The sequence below is a fragment of the Oncorhynchus mykiss genome, chromosome 10, assembly GCF_013265735.2.
Source record: "Oncorhynchus mykiss isolate Arlee chromosome 10, USDA_OmykA_1.1, whole genome shotgun sequence".
In the NCBI taxonomy this organism is placed as follows: domain Eukaryota; kingdom Metazoa; phylum Chordata; class Actinopteri; order Salmoniformes; family Salmonidae; genus Oncorhynchus; species Oncorhynchus mykiss.
In genome coordinates, this window is record NC_048574.1 from 48,625,067 (window position 1) to 48,641,050 (window position 15,984).

At 43.0% G+C, this 15,984-nt stretch overlaps 1 protein-coding gene across 4 annotated transcripts; it reads right to left on the bottom strand.

Moving 5' to 3' along the window:
* Positions 1-935: 935 nt before the first annotated feature.
* On the bottom strand, positions 936-9,536 carry alg13 (ALG13 UDP-N-acetylglucosaminyltransferase subunit). 4 transcript variants are annotated; one of them, XM_036933278.1, is made up of 24 exons: positions 9,265-9,536; positions 8,838-8,921; positions 8,542-8,592; positions 8,386-8,432; positions 8,155-8,227; positions 7,696-7,777; positions 7,345-7,513; positions 7,093-7,162; positions 6,851-6,959; positions 6,540-6,604; positions 6,326-6,426; positions 5,979-6,094; positions 5,616-5,847; positions 5,299-5,382; positions 5,049-5,187; positions 4,802-4,946; positions 4,669-4,704; positions 4,353-4,408; positions 4,070-4,141; positions 3,660-3,837; positions 3,453-3,572; positions 3,306-3,346; positions 2,118-2,271; positions 936-1,925 (listed from the first exon to the last, which is right to left on the bottom strand). In XM_036933278.1, exons 1-24 carry the CDS (start codon positions 9,382-9,384, stop codon positions 1,660-1,662), a joined length of 2,610 nt encoding a protein of 869 aa, XP_036789173.1. In that variant the 5' UTR covers positions 9,385-9,536; the 3' UTR covers positions 936-1,659. The 4 variants fall into 4 exon arrangements, with proteins under 4 accessions (XP_036789173.1, XP_021474549.1, XP_021474548.1 ...); XM_021618874.2 differs by having other exon boundaries at positions 5,049-5,196; positions 5,293-5,382; XM_021618873.2 differs by having other exon boundaries at positions 5,049-5,205; positions 5,293-5,382.
* Positions 9,537-15,984: the final 6,448 nt, after the last annotated feature.

Below are 15,984 nucleotides of genomic sequence, written 5' to 3' on the forward strand. Positions count from 1 at the left end.
CAATCGTAATGCCCATGGTCAATTTGATTTGACATTGGATATCCCTATGGGGCTAGTTAGGGACAATCAGTAAATTACACAAAGTACACAGGCAATATTTTAAAATGTCAATCGCGCCACAACTCAATGACTTAAGCCTCTAACTAAAAATTGTAGAAATACATAAAAGTAGTCCCATTTACATTGTTAATATAATGACGGTCCCTAACTAGCACCACAGACTGGATAGCCTATGTCAAACCAAATCTGCCAGGGTTGCACACCAGCCAAGTGAAGCTAATTGGCGAAATAAATTGGCTAGCCTGGGCAACTTCAAGACCTGTTAAATTATCTAGGATACAGTAGGTGACACTATACTGCAGAGGTGTCAAACTCAATCCACGGAAGTTCGAGTGTCTGCAGGTTTAGTTTTTCCCTTCCAATTAAGAGCTAGACAACCAAGTGAGGGAAGTTAATTACTACTTCCTGAACATTATTCGATCAAATGCAAGGGTGGAGTGAAACCCCCCCACGGTGGAATGAGTGACACGTGGTGTACTGTTTTTGCAGGATGAATGTACACACGAGACACCCAAATTAAATCACCCGCATTTCTTAAAGGCCTAATTCAGCAGTTCAATCAAAATGGTCAACAATAAACAAATAGCGTCTTAGCAAGTGAAACTTCTCAATTAAGAATTTTGCTAGGACTGCCTGGGAGTGGTCTGAGTCATAAGGGGCAAACTGAAAACTAGATGTATTTGGCAGAGGTTTGGAACTCTTTATTTGTCTATTAACTAATATCTGGTAATATCACCAGGCAGGCCAAAACCACATACCACCAAAACAGGCTGAAATTTCATGCGGTCTTTTCCGACAGCTCTTACACTAAAAGCGCATTATAATGTTCACAGTATTCCAACCTTAGTGTGAAAATATAACACAGGAAAATCACAGACTGCGCTGGGCCTTTAATGACAAAGCTGAAAAACAAGACACTCAGTTCAGCCTTGCCAGCTCTCCTCCCAAAACTGAGTTATAAACTACACATGTTAACACTGCCGAGTACCAGTGAGCGCTTTCCATGGTGCTGATCATGACAAAGGGTAGCAACATATGCCTTGTGCTGGCCAGGGTTCTGGAACCCCAGATACCACCATCATACCAAATGACTTCTCTAAAGCAGGGCTCTCCAACCCTAATCTAGCACACACACACGATTCTAATAACCAGCTCATAGATAAGATGAAATCAGGTTAGTTACAACAGGGGTTGGAGCAAAAACCTAGACTGAGTGTAGCTCTCTAGGAACAAATTGGGGAGCCCTGCTCTAAAAAAGGTACAGTTCAAATGACAAATTGTTACAACTTCTGGGAAACATAACTTTTTTTTAATTAAGCAAAAAAAATAAAACATTAATATTAACATAAACATCCCTGAACAATGTGGGGATGGAACCGCGACTGTGTCTGAAATTGCACCCCATTCCCAACGTAGTGCACTACTTTTGACTAGCCCTATGGATGCCATTTCAGACACAGCCACTGACTAGTAAAGTGCAACAGAGGAACAATGGAATAAACTTGACACAAGGCAACATTTACAGGCATAGGGTGAATGTGAGTGGGTGAATAGTAGAGGGACCCTGCCTCCCTCCCTGCATCCCCAGTGAGTGCTTGGTTACATGCTGGGAGGGATAAAGTGCCCTTGGTGTGTGGGTGCAGTGACATAGTTGACTGGGTGATTGGAGGGGCAGTAGGATGCGAGCACACGGGGTTGGGCAGGGCCTGAGTTCCAGGGTGTGAGGTAGTGGTAGGTGGCAGAAAGCATCGGAACATAAGGCTCGTAGGTGTGGAGGGGGGGTTGGCTGCACTGGTCCTGAACCAAGGGGTAGAACACTATGCCTGGGGCTCCTGCTGAGGGAGGGTCCATGACCAGGGGGTTGCCTGGTAGGGAGGAAAAGGTTGGGGGTGAGGATTAAGAAAAAAATACAAAATAATTTATGGATCACAGAGTCACGTTTGATACTTGAGGTCTTAACATCCTCGTAACAAAATCTAACACTGAAGTCAGATCTTATTCAATGCAGATGTGCCATTTCATAATGCAGAGGTTTGAGGCAGAGGGGTGGCACTGACCGTTGGCAGGAATGTCTCCCTGGCCATTAGGCCCAGTTCTCCCAGGCTCTGGGTAGGACTGGGGGACCGTGTGATCAGAGGGAGGGGAGGCAGCGGGCTGCTGATACACCTGCTGCATCTGCACCACGGAGTGCCAGTAGCTCTGCTGGTACCACTGTTTCAACACAGAGAAATATAGGCACACTGTTTTCATTCAAAATACATGTCTTGTCTCATGACCAGTTACCCATACTACACTGAAAAATATAAAAATGCAACAACGGTGTTGGTACCATGTTTCATGACCTGAAATAAAAGATCCCAGAAGTTTTCCATATGCACAAAAAGCTTATTTTGCTCAAATTTGTTTTCATGCCATTCAGTGATAATTTATCCAAGATATGCCACACCTGTCAGGAAGCTGATTAAACAGCATGGTCATTACACAGGTGCACCTTGTGCTGGGGAAAAAGGCCACTAAAATGTGTCACAACACAATTCCACAGATGTCTCAAGTTGAGGGAGCGTGCAATTGGCATGCTGACTGCAGGATTGTCCACCAGAACTGTTGCCAGAGAATTTAATGTTCATTTCTCTACCATAAGCCACCGCTATCATTTTAGAGTATTTTGCAATACATCCAACCAGCCTCACAATAGCAGACCACGTGTAATGGTGTAGTGGGCAAGCGGTTTTCTGATGTCAACATTGTGAATAAAAAGTAGCCCAAGGTGGCGGTGGGGCAGGCATAAGCCACGGACAACGAACCCAATTGCATCGATGGCCCATTTTATTTAAGGTATGTGTGACCAACATACACATATCAGCATTCCCAGTCATGTGAAAATCATAGATTAGGGCATAATGAGTTTATTTCAATTGACTGATTTCCTTATATGAACTGTAACTCAGTAAAAATCAATGAAATTGTTGCATGTTGAGTTTATATTTTTGTTCAGTAAATGATACAGGGCTCTCCAACCCTGTTCCTGGAGAGCTACCCTCCTGTAGGTTCACTCCAACCTGATACAGTTTACTAACCAGATAATTATTAGAGTCAGGTGTGCTAGATTAGGGTTGGAGAAAAAAAACCTACAGGACTTAAGGACCGGGGTTGGAGAACCCTGCTATATATTAGGACGTCATTCTAAATAAGAATTTGTTAACTGACTTGCCTAGTTAAATATTAATTTGATCCCCTTTACTTACTTGGACTCCTAAATTAAAGTAATATTGGATGACCTTGCAATCTATAAAAAGAAATACATTTAGTTACAATTACTGTCACATTTTCAAATTCAACCATTGTGTTCAAGTTGTAAACTTCTAAAGGTCATGGGGCAGCGTTTCTCTGACCTCGTGGAAGGTCATTGCCGTTGGGGTCATAGGAGTATGGTGGAGGGGGTGAGGCGCTGACTGCTTCCCCCATGTCATTCACAAACCAGGGAGAGGAAGGAGGAAACTGCATGGATAAAACTAAAAACAAGCTAGATATAAATAGATATCCGTTAGACAACTCATAACCAATTCATTATGTCTAACCATAACTTATAGAGCGGGTACCTGGTCTGCCCATAGTGTGTGGGGGCATGGGAGCCCCCTCTGGATGGCTTGAGGGTGGAGCCATTGGTGCTGGGGGGATCTGAGAGCTGCTAGCGGAAGAGGAGTTGGTGGTGAAGATAGCTGCTGGAGCTGTGCTTACAGCCTGTGAAGAGGTGATAACTGCGGACTTCACCACCACCTGAGGAAACAAAACATTAAATAACCCTCAGACTACATCACAGACAATTCATGCTTAAATTCAATGTCATGTTTAAAAAAATAATAATTTAAGAATAGTTTTGCCTAATCCAAAGACGAACATTCTACAGTATATAAAAATGTTTTAAAGCAGCTGCGTATAAATTAAACACCTGTTCTCCCGCCAAAATGTGACAACAGTTCTATATAGTGGATGGTGAGGGATCCAGTACCTGCTGTGAGTAGCTGTAGGTAGCTACGCCCTCTTGTGGAGAGCCGGCACGAGATCCTCCCTCTTCAATGGTCTAGAAAGGCAGGCAGGCAAAAAATACATGTAAAGACAGGAACGCAGTCAAAACAGATCAGCCCCAATAAGCACATTAATTGGAAATGAACCAATACGTATAATCATCCCACGTGTGAAATAAACTTTTATTAACCTTAGTTTCAACCCCCACAAAAAAAGTGAAGGGCAATTTGAGAAAAGATATATATATATATATATATTTTGAGTACCAGGTTGGCAGTGGACTCTGCCGCAGCATACATCGACGGGCTCTGGAACCCTGGGTCTGCAAGATGAAGAGACTTCAAAAGATAATTGTTCACTTTTATCCACATTGTACGAGGGGTCTCCATATCATGAGCCTTTACTGCTGCCAAATGACATCAGTTGGGAAATGGAATAGCCTAATCTGTCTCTACATAACCAGTTAAAATAATGCATCTACAGATCATAATGAAAATGGTAAACAAGGACTGTCCTACCAATTCTTCCTAAGGGCTCTCCAAGTACTTCATGGAAATCTCCACAGCAGGTGAAGTCACTCACCTTGAGCAGTATAGATGTACTCCTCCGAATATTCACCTGAGACAGAAACATCGATTTTCTCCATTTACATTCAAATTCGGGCTCAAGTTGAACAAATACATTTGATCAAGACAGCATCACCGGACAGGCCTACCCTGGTCGCCACCATTGCTCCTCTCATCAGCGTCTTCCTCTGATGAGTTCATGGCCTGTTTGCCAGACATGGGAATGGGGCTCGGCCCCCGCTGCATCCAGTAGGTAGGGGGTGCTGGAACCATGGGGTTTGCTACAGCCTGTCCCTAAAGAGAAGGTTACAAAGCAGACAGCAGGTTGACTGTGGAATACACATGCTCCCAACTATCAAAGTCCGAACCCTGAGGGCTTATGTGCTACTTCGTTACCGGCAAGGGAGGGAAAGGGGTCTCATCGCCCTCCTCAATCTCGTAGAAGGTGATTGTTCCTTCCATGTCCTGTGCCTCCTCGTCAGCCTCGGGGACATAGCTGAACTGGCACTCTTTGTTGACAGCATGCATCTGGCGCCTGCTTCGGCTGCAAGAGCTCAAGTGAATACACATACATTTGTAACAACAAACACTCAGTCACTGCTCAGCATTGCTTAGGAGATGATTAAAATAAGTCTATTACCGTGACCTGAATGAGTAGTTGTCGAAGCTCTGGTAGCAGCGTTTTCCTGGGTGAGGGTAGTATGCCGCCTCTGGCCCAATAAAGTGATGCCTGTTCAAGAAAGACAACACTTTTGAACAGAACCCAGATTGGCAACATCATTCAGTAGATACCAAAATTATATAAATCAATGGCAAGGAACATGGCCTTATTTCCCAAAAAGCATATATGGAATCAAAATCAGTAATGGTGCACTACAGGAACTTTCAATTGTGTATAACAGCAGCCGTGTGAATGAGTTCTCAAACCTGCTGTTTTACTATTTAAGTAGCAAGCACACATACCTGGGTGGGCCATATCCTCGCGGGGGCCTAGGTGGAGGATGTGGGTGATACTGTTCATAGGGCAGTGTCCCTGGTGGTGGTGCGGGGGCATACATGCCAGGGGCGCGCCCAGGGGGTATGCCGCCAGGGCCTGGCCGAAAGCGGGGAGGCTGGGATCGATTGTAAGACACCATCAGCATCTCCTTCCCTCTGGGCTTCTTAAAGAAGCGCCGCCGGCCTCTCACCTCGGAGTCTGAGAGAGGGGAGAAGAGGTAACAGACAAAGTTGTACAAGTCAACTTTAATGGTCTAACGCCAATACATGTCACTGCTATTAGAAGCTAACCAGCTAAAACCATCTAAAAAGGTTAAAGGGTATACAGACCCATCTCTCCAGGATACTGCTCAGGCCTGCTGTATGATGGTCCCTTGCGGCTTGGGGTGATGTTCCAGGCAGGGACAGGGTTCACAGGCTTCAAGTTAGTCAGAGACACAAGATGTCTGAAAGTGGTGGGGTAGAGAGGTCTCAAATCAAATATTAAAAACAGCACTGTGTAGAAGGTAATTTACCATATATACACAATACTGTATGATTGACAATAGGATGATGCAAGGCCAGGTGCAATCATTCATGTACCAGAATACTAAAATAAGTACACATTGATGAGTGCTGTGCAGTAGTGCCTGTTTGTAAGTCAATGTGGGGTGTTTTAAAAGAGACAGGCATCTCACTTTTCTCCAAGCTCTTCGATGAACACTGTCACAGCACTGGGGTGAGTGCCCACCTCCTGAATGAAGGCATTGTAATACTTCCCTTTGGGGTCGAGACGAACCTGCAAGGGAGACATGGGCTAACCTTACGGTCATGGAGTATGTTCGGAGTACGGTCTGCACAAAAAAAAAAAAACTCACTAAGAATCTTAAATGAGTGGATAAATTAGATTACCTGACACTTATCTCCCAAGAAGTACTGTCTTCCAGCAAACACCATGTAATCAGTCTTCTGCATTTCTGTTTCAGAGACAAGACATTATATGCCATTCCAGAATGCCCAATTATACAACTATTATATGTGGGGGAAAAAACGTGTGGTATGAGCATGTCAACCCCATGTGAATATTCAGCACAGATAAGTTCTGCACTGCATGGATCTTGAAACATGTTCTTTATAACTAAAGTTTCACAGTCACCTTAACAGTTCCACTTTATCACAAGAATTCCAACTCAAGTTTTCCCAAAAGGGGCAACATGGCATACCTTTGCGACTGTCATGCCATACATCGAACTCTACATTTCTGTACATCTCAGAATCCAGTGCTTTGAGCACCTTATACGGGAGAGAAAGTTTTATTGGTCCATCTGGAGTCTTGGGAAGAGAAAGAGAGGAGAGACTGTATGTGCTCCTAGAATGTAGTCTGTCTATCTCAGTAATGTTATAAACTACAACACCTCAGAGGTGGTAACCAGACCGCTTCCTAAAACATAGAAAACCTTGTCACCTTTGCTTCCTCTGCTCCAGGCCTGGCTTTGTCCTCTGTGCGATTGTACCCATTGAGCTCCCAATCGTCCCTACAAGAATAAACAATTATACTTGACAAAAAAATGCAAGAAAAATACAAATTCAATGACTATTCCAATATATAGATGCAGGGGCAATTTATACATACTGTAGGTAACTGGAAGACCATAAGGCAGGTTTAGTCAGGAGGACTTTCTGTAATTCAAAAGGATTGTGCAGAACAAGACTTCACCTCTGAGTCTGACCCCTGTCCTCGGGGGTGTCATAGCCTGCGTCCTCACTGCACACTGATAGGCTGTTCCTATAGCGACGACCTCCTCCACGGAACCCCTCCAAAGCTCCCTGCAGCTCCACCTCCTCAACACCAAGGACTTGCGTGTACAGCAGTTCATACAACAGAGCTGGATTCAATTGAAAAAATGAAAAAAAAGTACACTTCCTTTAGACCACACATGGAACTATTGCTCATTACAATTTTGACTAACTACAATCAATGAGTAGCTAACTAGCTTTGTTCAAATAAGACTTAAGAGTGAAGACATCCACTGCTTCCTCAGAATTCTGATGGACTGAGAGTACTGACCCTGACACAGCGCTGCATTGATGGGGTAGTTCCTGGGATACACAATGTCATAGTGGCCATTGTTGGAGCAACACAGCAAAATCTGTAATACAGTCAAGAAGAGCAGAGTCCAGGAGTGTAATGCATTTTATCCCCATCACTCGTTTAACCATTCAATGGTGAAAATAATAGACACAAATTGTCTACATAGAGATGGAAGCAAGAAAAGATAGAAGCTGGTAAACTGAAAATGTAGAAATATTGGACGTTTTGAAATGACGGTAGTCATCTCAAAGGATAAAATGACAGCAGCACCCTCTAGCGGACAAACCAAAGTCTCACACGGCATCTCACCTTTCCACACACCTGCTTTAATTAGCAATGTGATTCAGTTTCTGGTAATTACTTCACTAGTCAGGCATTTGAGATGCTTCAGGGCCTGTGTTCAAGTGGGCTGTGCTGAACCACACACATTCTTACCTTCTCCACGTACTCTTTCTCAGTTATCTCAGTTGGTGGCTTCCCAGGGTACCTGTATATGAGGAAGCACCGCCTTCCACACAGTGAAAATGTTAGAACACACTCATGTCAGGTTCCATTACAAGCAAAAAAATGCAATTCACATAAATCTAATTTTACAATGTTCTGTCAGCCAACAAAGGTAGTACAACCTGGGAGTGTATAACTCTGAACACATTGTGGAGCACGTACCTGTACAACAACGACAATGCCTTTATCTCAACTTGTCCAGCGGTTTCCTTTAGAAAAATATATTTAAACCCTTTTCACACAGTCCATGGTCTGAATCTGCCCCATGTATTGTGCAATGAACTTGTATAGTAGTTTTAAACGTAGTTTTAAACATACCGTGGGGTCCTCCAGACGCTCGAGATACTTCTCAAATGACCCTTCAACAAACTGAGAGAAAGCATGTCATTTAGCAGAAGCCCTTATCCAGCGCGACTTAAGAGTATAGTGAGTGAATACATTTTCGTACTGGTCTCCCGTGGGAATCGAACCCACAACCCTGGCTTTGCAAGTACCATGTGCTACCAACTAAGCCACAACCCAGGCCTACTGACAAAGCATGTCACGATAATGTAATTATAGACTGATTTTTTAAACTAGACTTGCTCTGTACTGTGATTGTGCTTGCAACTTACAGGTTCAAAATCGCATCGGTTTGCCCTCATGAAGGTGACACAATCTTTCCTTATCTTTTGTTGAAAATTCTGTGAGTAATAAAGCTTGAGGAAAGGAAAGAAATACCGGTACATTATCATCACATGTTTTTGTATTTGGTCACTTAGCGCCCTGTGAAGCATTATTGTGTGCATTCCATGTTTCAACTCTGGCCACTTCATCAGTATCAATAATTTAGCCGTCAACCAAATGAACCCATGAGTTCCCAAACGACACATTCCAACAACAACAAAAAATACATTTTCTATTTTCACACCATGAATTGGGTCGAAGTTAAGAACAGTAATATTTTCTCTTTATTTTCAAAACGTTGGACGTGAAATGCAATGCAATTGTTGTTGTTTTTTAAAGTGTACAGTAACGTTTGCGAAATTGGCTTTAGCCTACCTGCTCAGAGACAGCTCGAAATAGACAGGACGCGTCTCTTGCCATCATTTTCCGGTAGAGACCGATGCTGGCTAGATACTCGTCCATGTTGACAAAATACTTCTTCAGAGCTTTCTGCATCTTTTTAAAGAGATTGCAAATAAAAAACGATAGCTATGCAAAGCTTCATAACTTCACGCGTAGACGATAAAGAACACGACGGTCGAAAGTTTCCTTTCGAATCGCAATAAGGAAACAGCTGCTACAAATGAGCCCTGATTGCCGAAGTCATTTCGCCGTCACTCGGCCAAACCGTTGAAAAACGTATTGAACATTCTTGTATTTGATTGGTTACACTAAACTTATATATATATATAACTGGGAGACTACAAGTATATAGACACAATGGGCAATCATAATTGAATGTAGGGTACTATTTCGAGGATAAAGTATATATATATACATATATATATGAAATAGTACCCTACATTCAATTATGATTGCCCATTGTGTCTATATACTTGTAGTCAGTCTCCCATGAGTAAAAAAAAAGGCTACTCCACAGTAGGAAGAGAATTATGAACCTGATTTAGAGGAAACACAATTGTAAACGATTTCTACATGTTGTCAAACTGGCAACATGTGGCTGCGGTACAACATAGTAAAGCAAAGTTTTCTTGATTTAATCACTAGTCAAGGTAAATTTGAAGAACAACAGTTTACAGTCTGAAAACAATATGCTGTCACATTAGACGGTGTCTTGCCTCAAATGTATTTCCCTTCATTCTCCCCCCCTCTCTAATTCCTATTTTTTCCCAGCCTTGGATTGGAACCTACAGCCCCCATCTGGAGTGGAGACAGATTATAGGCTACATCAATATTGTGAGTTAAAATGTTGTTGCCTACTGTTAATAATACAGTGCATTCGGAAAGTATTCAGACCCCTTGACTTTTTCATCATTTTGTTATGTTACAGCCTTATTCTAAAATGGATTGAATTGTTTCTCCCCTTATCAATCTACACACAATACCCCATAATGACAAAGCAAAAACAGGTGTTTAGACATTTGTTCAAATGTATACAACCCCCCTCCCCCAGAAATATCACATTAACATAAGTATTCAGACCCTTTACTCAGTACTTTGTTGAAGCACCTTTGGCAGCGATTACAGCCTACAGCCTTGAATCTCGCACCTGTATTTGGGGAGTTTCTCCCATTCTTCGCTGCAGATCCTTTCAAGCTCTGTCAGGTTGAATGGGGAGTGTCGCTTAACAGCTATTTTCAGGTCTCTCCAGGGACGTTCGATCGGGTTCAAGTCCGTGCTCTGGCTGGGCCACTAAAGGACAGTCAGAGACTTGTCCCAAAGCAACTTCTGCGTGTTCTTGGCTGTGTGCTTAAGGGTCGTTGTCCTGTTGGACGGTGATATCAGGAAGTGGTTTGGGACCACTGTCGCTGGGAGACTAGAATTGTTGAAGACGCATGTGGTGCATAGATGCATATGGAGTGGTGTGGGTGTGAATAACTAGGTATAGTTATATAGGGAAAATAATGGATAACCCAACCAGTTCTTTGTGAGCTGAGTTTTTCCATCTATTACGTTATCTAGGATTCTGTCCACCACAGCCCATCGGTCTACAGGTAGTGAGCACTGACAGGAAAAGCCATTGAAAAGTTTCAAAGGGTAACAGCTGAGATGGATAAGGTCTGAGATGCCCCCGGACACTGAGACTTCCTTAATAAGAGCATGATATGTGTACCTCTCGGGCTCCTGCGCTGTGATCGTTGCTGCGGTGTGGAGGTGAAAACCTAAAGATGTATAATGCTATAAAGGGATTCTGTATGGAGATATGAAAAAAGAGAGTATTATTCCCGAATATGCTGTTAAATAGAACATTAGCGTGAATATTCAAACCCCTGTGTGAATAGAACACTGGTGTAGAGGAGGAATTTGTGATGTAACACAAGTGTATAATGGGTTACTAGAGATAAAGTAACATAATATGGAGTATAATGTGTTACTATGGCGATCTGATGAAGTAAGACGAGAAAAATAATAATAATACCACGACAAAGTATGGTGGTGACAAAGTATTCTGAGGATTGTTCAGAGTGGTCCCTTTACGGATAATTTCTATGATAAGGTTAAAGCATTGTACGGGACTTGACTTACCCCTAACCAATAAAACTATAAATAGAACCAATGAATGTTGAACATGGTTTTCTGTTAACTAAACTTAAGGCTACAATTTATTGTACTCCTGATGTAGTTTTTATTGATATCCCAAACGATGAGATATTAAACCAATGAGTAAGCAGGCAAATTGAACCACTCCAGGAGGAGTGGGGGTCTGACACTGCCTCCCAGTTTATTTTGTCTCAGGCACCAGAAATATTATGGATAGAACATTCCAATGACAGTGGACTGATAGGCAGTGCTAGCCCAGTTATAATAACTGTTTATCTCTCCCCTTCTGAATTGACCAATGAATTTGATAAATTTGGCACGTTACATATTCATCTTTTTATTATTATTATTTTTTTTACATTTAATAAGTGTGAAGCAGAAAGTGAATATCCAACAGAAATTTGAAATAAATATATCGAGTAACATTGTGTAACGGATCTCGTCCTCCTCTTCTGAGGAGGAGTAGCGAGAAGGATCGGAGGACCAAAACACTGCGTGGTAAGTGTTCATGATGAAATATTTAATGAATCACACTGAACACTGAAAAAACAAAAACAGTAAAGTGAACGAATGAAAACCGAAACAGTCCTGTCTGGCGACATACACAAAGACAGAAAATAAACACCCACGAAACCCAGGTGGAAAAAGGCTACCTAAGTATGATTCTCAATCAGAGACAACTAACGACACTTGCCTCTGATTGAGAACCATACTAGGCCGAACACAAAAACCAACATAGACTGCCCACACCAACTCACGCCCTGACCATACTAAAACAAAGACAAAACAAAGGAACTAAGGTCAGAACGTGACACATGTAATATTTGTGTTGTGGAGAAATGACCAGGCAGGAGACGGGACAGATAGTTTTCGTTTAGTCCAAACCCCTCGTGCTCTACAGTTCCCGGCACCCTAGTGTGCATGCGCATTTCCTATTAGGTGTAGTAACGTAACACTGCCGTAATACATTACTGCTTAGTAACAGCATAGTAACTAATATAAACAGATGTAGATCCCAGATACTACAACACATTGTTAGAGTAGGCTAAAATTTTAACAATGCCTTCCAATATGGAGCAAGTTATCATGTTTGTTTTGCTGTGTTTTAAACCTTGCAATAGGGGTAAAGCAGAACATTGTTTGAGAGTGATCCCTGTATATTAGGAGTAGGGATTAGAATGTTTTTTTTCTACTGGAAAGAGTTGACGGGTCTTAGTTGAAGGAAACAGATTATGGAGACTAGTGAAAGTAACAAAGTGAATGGTTATTGGCTTTCAGATAGCATTCTAATAATGACATATTTTAGTAATTTGAAGAAGATTGAGCATTCTACAGTTGAAGTCGGATGTTTACATACACTTAGATTGGAGTCATTAAAACAATTTTTTCAACCACTCCACAAATTTCTTGTTAACAAACTATAGTTTTGGCAAGTCAGTTAGGACATTTACTTTGTGCATGACACAAGTAATTTTTCCAACAATTGTTTACAGACAGATTATTTCACTTATAATTCACTGTATCACAATTCCAGTGGGTCAGAAGTTCACATACACTAAATTGACTGTGCCTTTAAACAGCTTGGAAAATTCCAGAAAATTATGTCATGGCTTTAGAAGCTTCTGATAGGCTAATTGACATAATTTGAGTCAATTGGAGGTGTACCTGACCTCAGAAAATAATTGTAGACCTCCACAAGTCTGGTTCATCCTTGAGAGCAATTTCCAAACGCCTGAAGGTACCACATTCATCTGTAAAAACAATAGTACGCAAGTATAAACACCATGGACTACGCAGCCGTCATACCCCTCAGGAAGGAGACGCGTTCTGTCTCCTAGAGATGAACGTACTTTGGTGCAAAAAGTGCAAATCAATCTCAGAACAACAGCAAAGGACCTTGTGAAGATGCTGGAGGAAACCGGTACAAAAGTATCTATATCCACAGTAAAATGAGTCCTATATCGACATAACCGCTCAGCAAGGAAGAAGCCACTGCTCAAAAACCGCCATAAAAAAGCCTGTCTACGGTTTGCAACTGCACATGGGGACAAATATCGTACTTTTTGGAGAAATGTCCTCTGGTCTGCTGAAACAAAAATAGAACTGTTTGGCCATAATGACCATCGTTATGTTTAGAGGAAAAATGGGGAGTCTTGCAAGTCGAAGAACACCATCCCAACCGTGAAGCACGGGGGTGGCAGCATCATGTTGTGGGGATGCTTTGCTGCAGGAGGGCCTTCACAAAATTGATGGCATCACGAGGCAGGAAAATGATGTGGATATATTGAAGCAACATCTCAAGACATCAGTCAGAAAGTTAAAGCTTGGTTGCAAATGGGTCTTCAAAATGGACAATGACCCCAAGCATACTTCCAAAGGTTTGGCAAAATGGCTTAAGGACAACAAAGTCAAGGTATTGGAGTGGCTATCACAAAGCTCTGACCTCAACCCCATAGAAAATTTGTGGGCAGAACTGAAAAAGCATGTACGAGCAAGAAGGCCTACAAACCTGACTCAGTTACACCAACTCTGTCAGGAGGAATGGGCCAAAATTCACCCAACTTATTGTGGGAAGCTTGTGGAAGGCTACCTGAAACATTTGACCCAAGTTAAACAATTTAAAGGCAATTAATAAGGTATTTCTGTTCTGTCATTATGGGTTACTGTGTGTAGATTGATGAGGAAAATGTTTTATTTAATCAATTTTGGAATAAGCCTGTAGCATAACAAAATGTGGAACAAGTGAAGGGTTCTGAGTACTTTACGAATGCACTGTATGTATAAAATATTAATAGATCATTGTAGCCTACCAGTGTGTAGGCCTTAGATTGCGTGTTTAACTCGGGGTTAAAGCCACAATCCTGAGTTTGTGTGTCAACCCAATGGCAGCCCCACCACTTCATTTGGTAACCTAAAGCCGAGGGATGGGGCTGGGTATCACTTAGCCTAAACATCAGATTGTTACCATGGTTATTCCATGGATTTTCAGTCCGACCGAAGTCGCCCTAAAAAATATGGCTAAAATGATATTTACACTTACTTCACCGGTTGCACATGCTGTTGGTCTTTTTGCCGGTAGGAGGTGGAGATACGGTGTCTTCAGCAAGTATTCACACCCCTGGACTTTTTACACATTTTGTTGTGTTACAGCCTGAATTTAACATGAATTCAATTGAGATTTTCTGTCACTGATCTACAGACAATACCTATGATGTCAAAGTTGAATTATTTAAAAATGAAAAGTTGATGAGTATTCAACCGCTTTATTATGGCAAGCCTAAATCTGTTAAGGAGTGAAAATGTAGTTCCATGGACTCTGTGTGCAATAACTGTTACGGTGCGTGAATGAGGACCCAAAAGCGAATTAACGTAAACAGAGCTTCTTTAATAACAAAACAAAACGTAGGCTCAGATGGACCGGCAGGTTCCGACAGGACAGGACAAGGTTGCAGCAAACATGACGATAGTCTGGTTCAGGCATGAACAACACAAACAAGAATCCGACAAAGACAGGAGCAGAAACAGAGAGAGATATAGAGGACTAATCAGAGGGAAAAAGGGAACAGGTGGGAAAAGGGGTGACGAGGTAGTTAGGAGGAGACAAGGCACAGCTGGGGAAAAGAGGGGGAGAAAAGGTAACCTAACAACGACCAGCAGAGGGAGACAGGGTGAAGGGAAAGGACAGAAACAAGACACAACATGACAGTACATGACAGTACCCCCCCACTCACCGAGCGCCTCCTGGCGCACTCGAGGAGGAAACCTGGCGGCAACGGAGGAAATCATCGATCAGCGCACGGTCCAGCACGTCCCGAGAGGGAACCCAACTCCTCTCCTCAGGACCGTACCCCTCCCAATCTACTAGGTACTGATGACCACGGCCCCGAGGACGCATGTCCAAAATCCTACGGACCCTGTAGATGGGTGCGCCCTCGACAAGGATGGGGGGGGGGGGGGGGGGGGGGGGGGGGGGGGGGAGGAGACGAGCGGGGGCGCGAAGAACGGGCTTGATACAGGAGACATGGAAGACCGGGTGGACGCGACGAAGGTATCGCGGAAGAAGAAGTCGAACTGCGACAGGATTAATGACCTGAGAAATACGGAACGGACCAATGAACCGCGGGGTCAACTTGCGAGAAGTGGTCTTAAGGGGAAGGTTCTGAGTGGAGAGCCAAACTCTCTGACCGCGACAATATCTAGGACTCTTAGTTCTACACTTATTAGCAGCCCTCACAGTCTGCGCCCTATAACGGCAAAGTGCAGACCTGACCCTCTTCCAGGTGCGCTCGCAACGTTGGACAAAAGCCTGAGCGGAGGGGACGCTGGACTCGGCGAACTGAGATGAGAACAGCGGAGGCTGGTACCCGAGGCTACTCTGAAAAGGAGATAGCCCGGTCGCAGACGAAGGAAGCGAGTTGTGGGCGTATTCTGCCCAGGGGAGCTGTTCTGACCAAGACGCAGGGTTGCGAAAAGAAAGACTGCGTAAGATGCGACCAATAGTCTGATTGGCCCGTTCTGCTTGACCGTTAGACTGGGGGTGAAAGCCGGAAGAGA

Coding starts and splice junctions, on each gene's coding strand:
- alg13 (XM_021618873.2), bottom strand. CDS start 9,384: ATGCAGAAAGCTCTGAAGAAGTATTTTGTCAACATGGACGAGTATCTA. Junction 8,433..8,541: donor AGCGTCTGGAGGACCCCACG/GTATGTTTAAAA, acceptor ATTTTTCTAAAG/GAAACCGCTGGACAAGTTGA. Junction 4,142..4,352: donor CAGAGTCCACTGCCAACCTG/GTACTCAAAATA, acceptor CTGCCTTTCTAG/ACCATTGAAGAGGGAGGATC.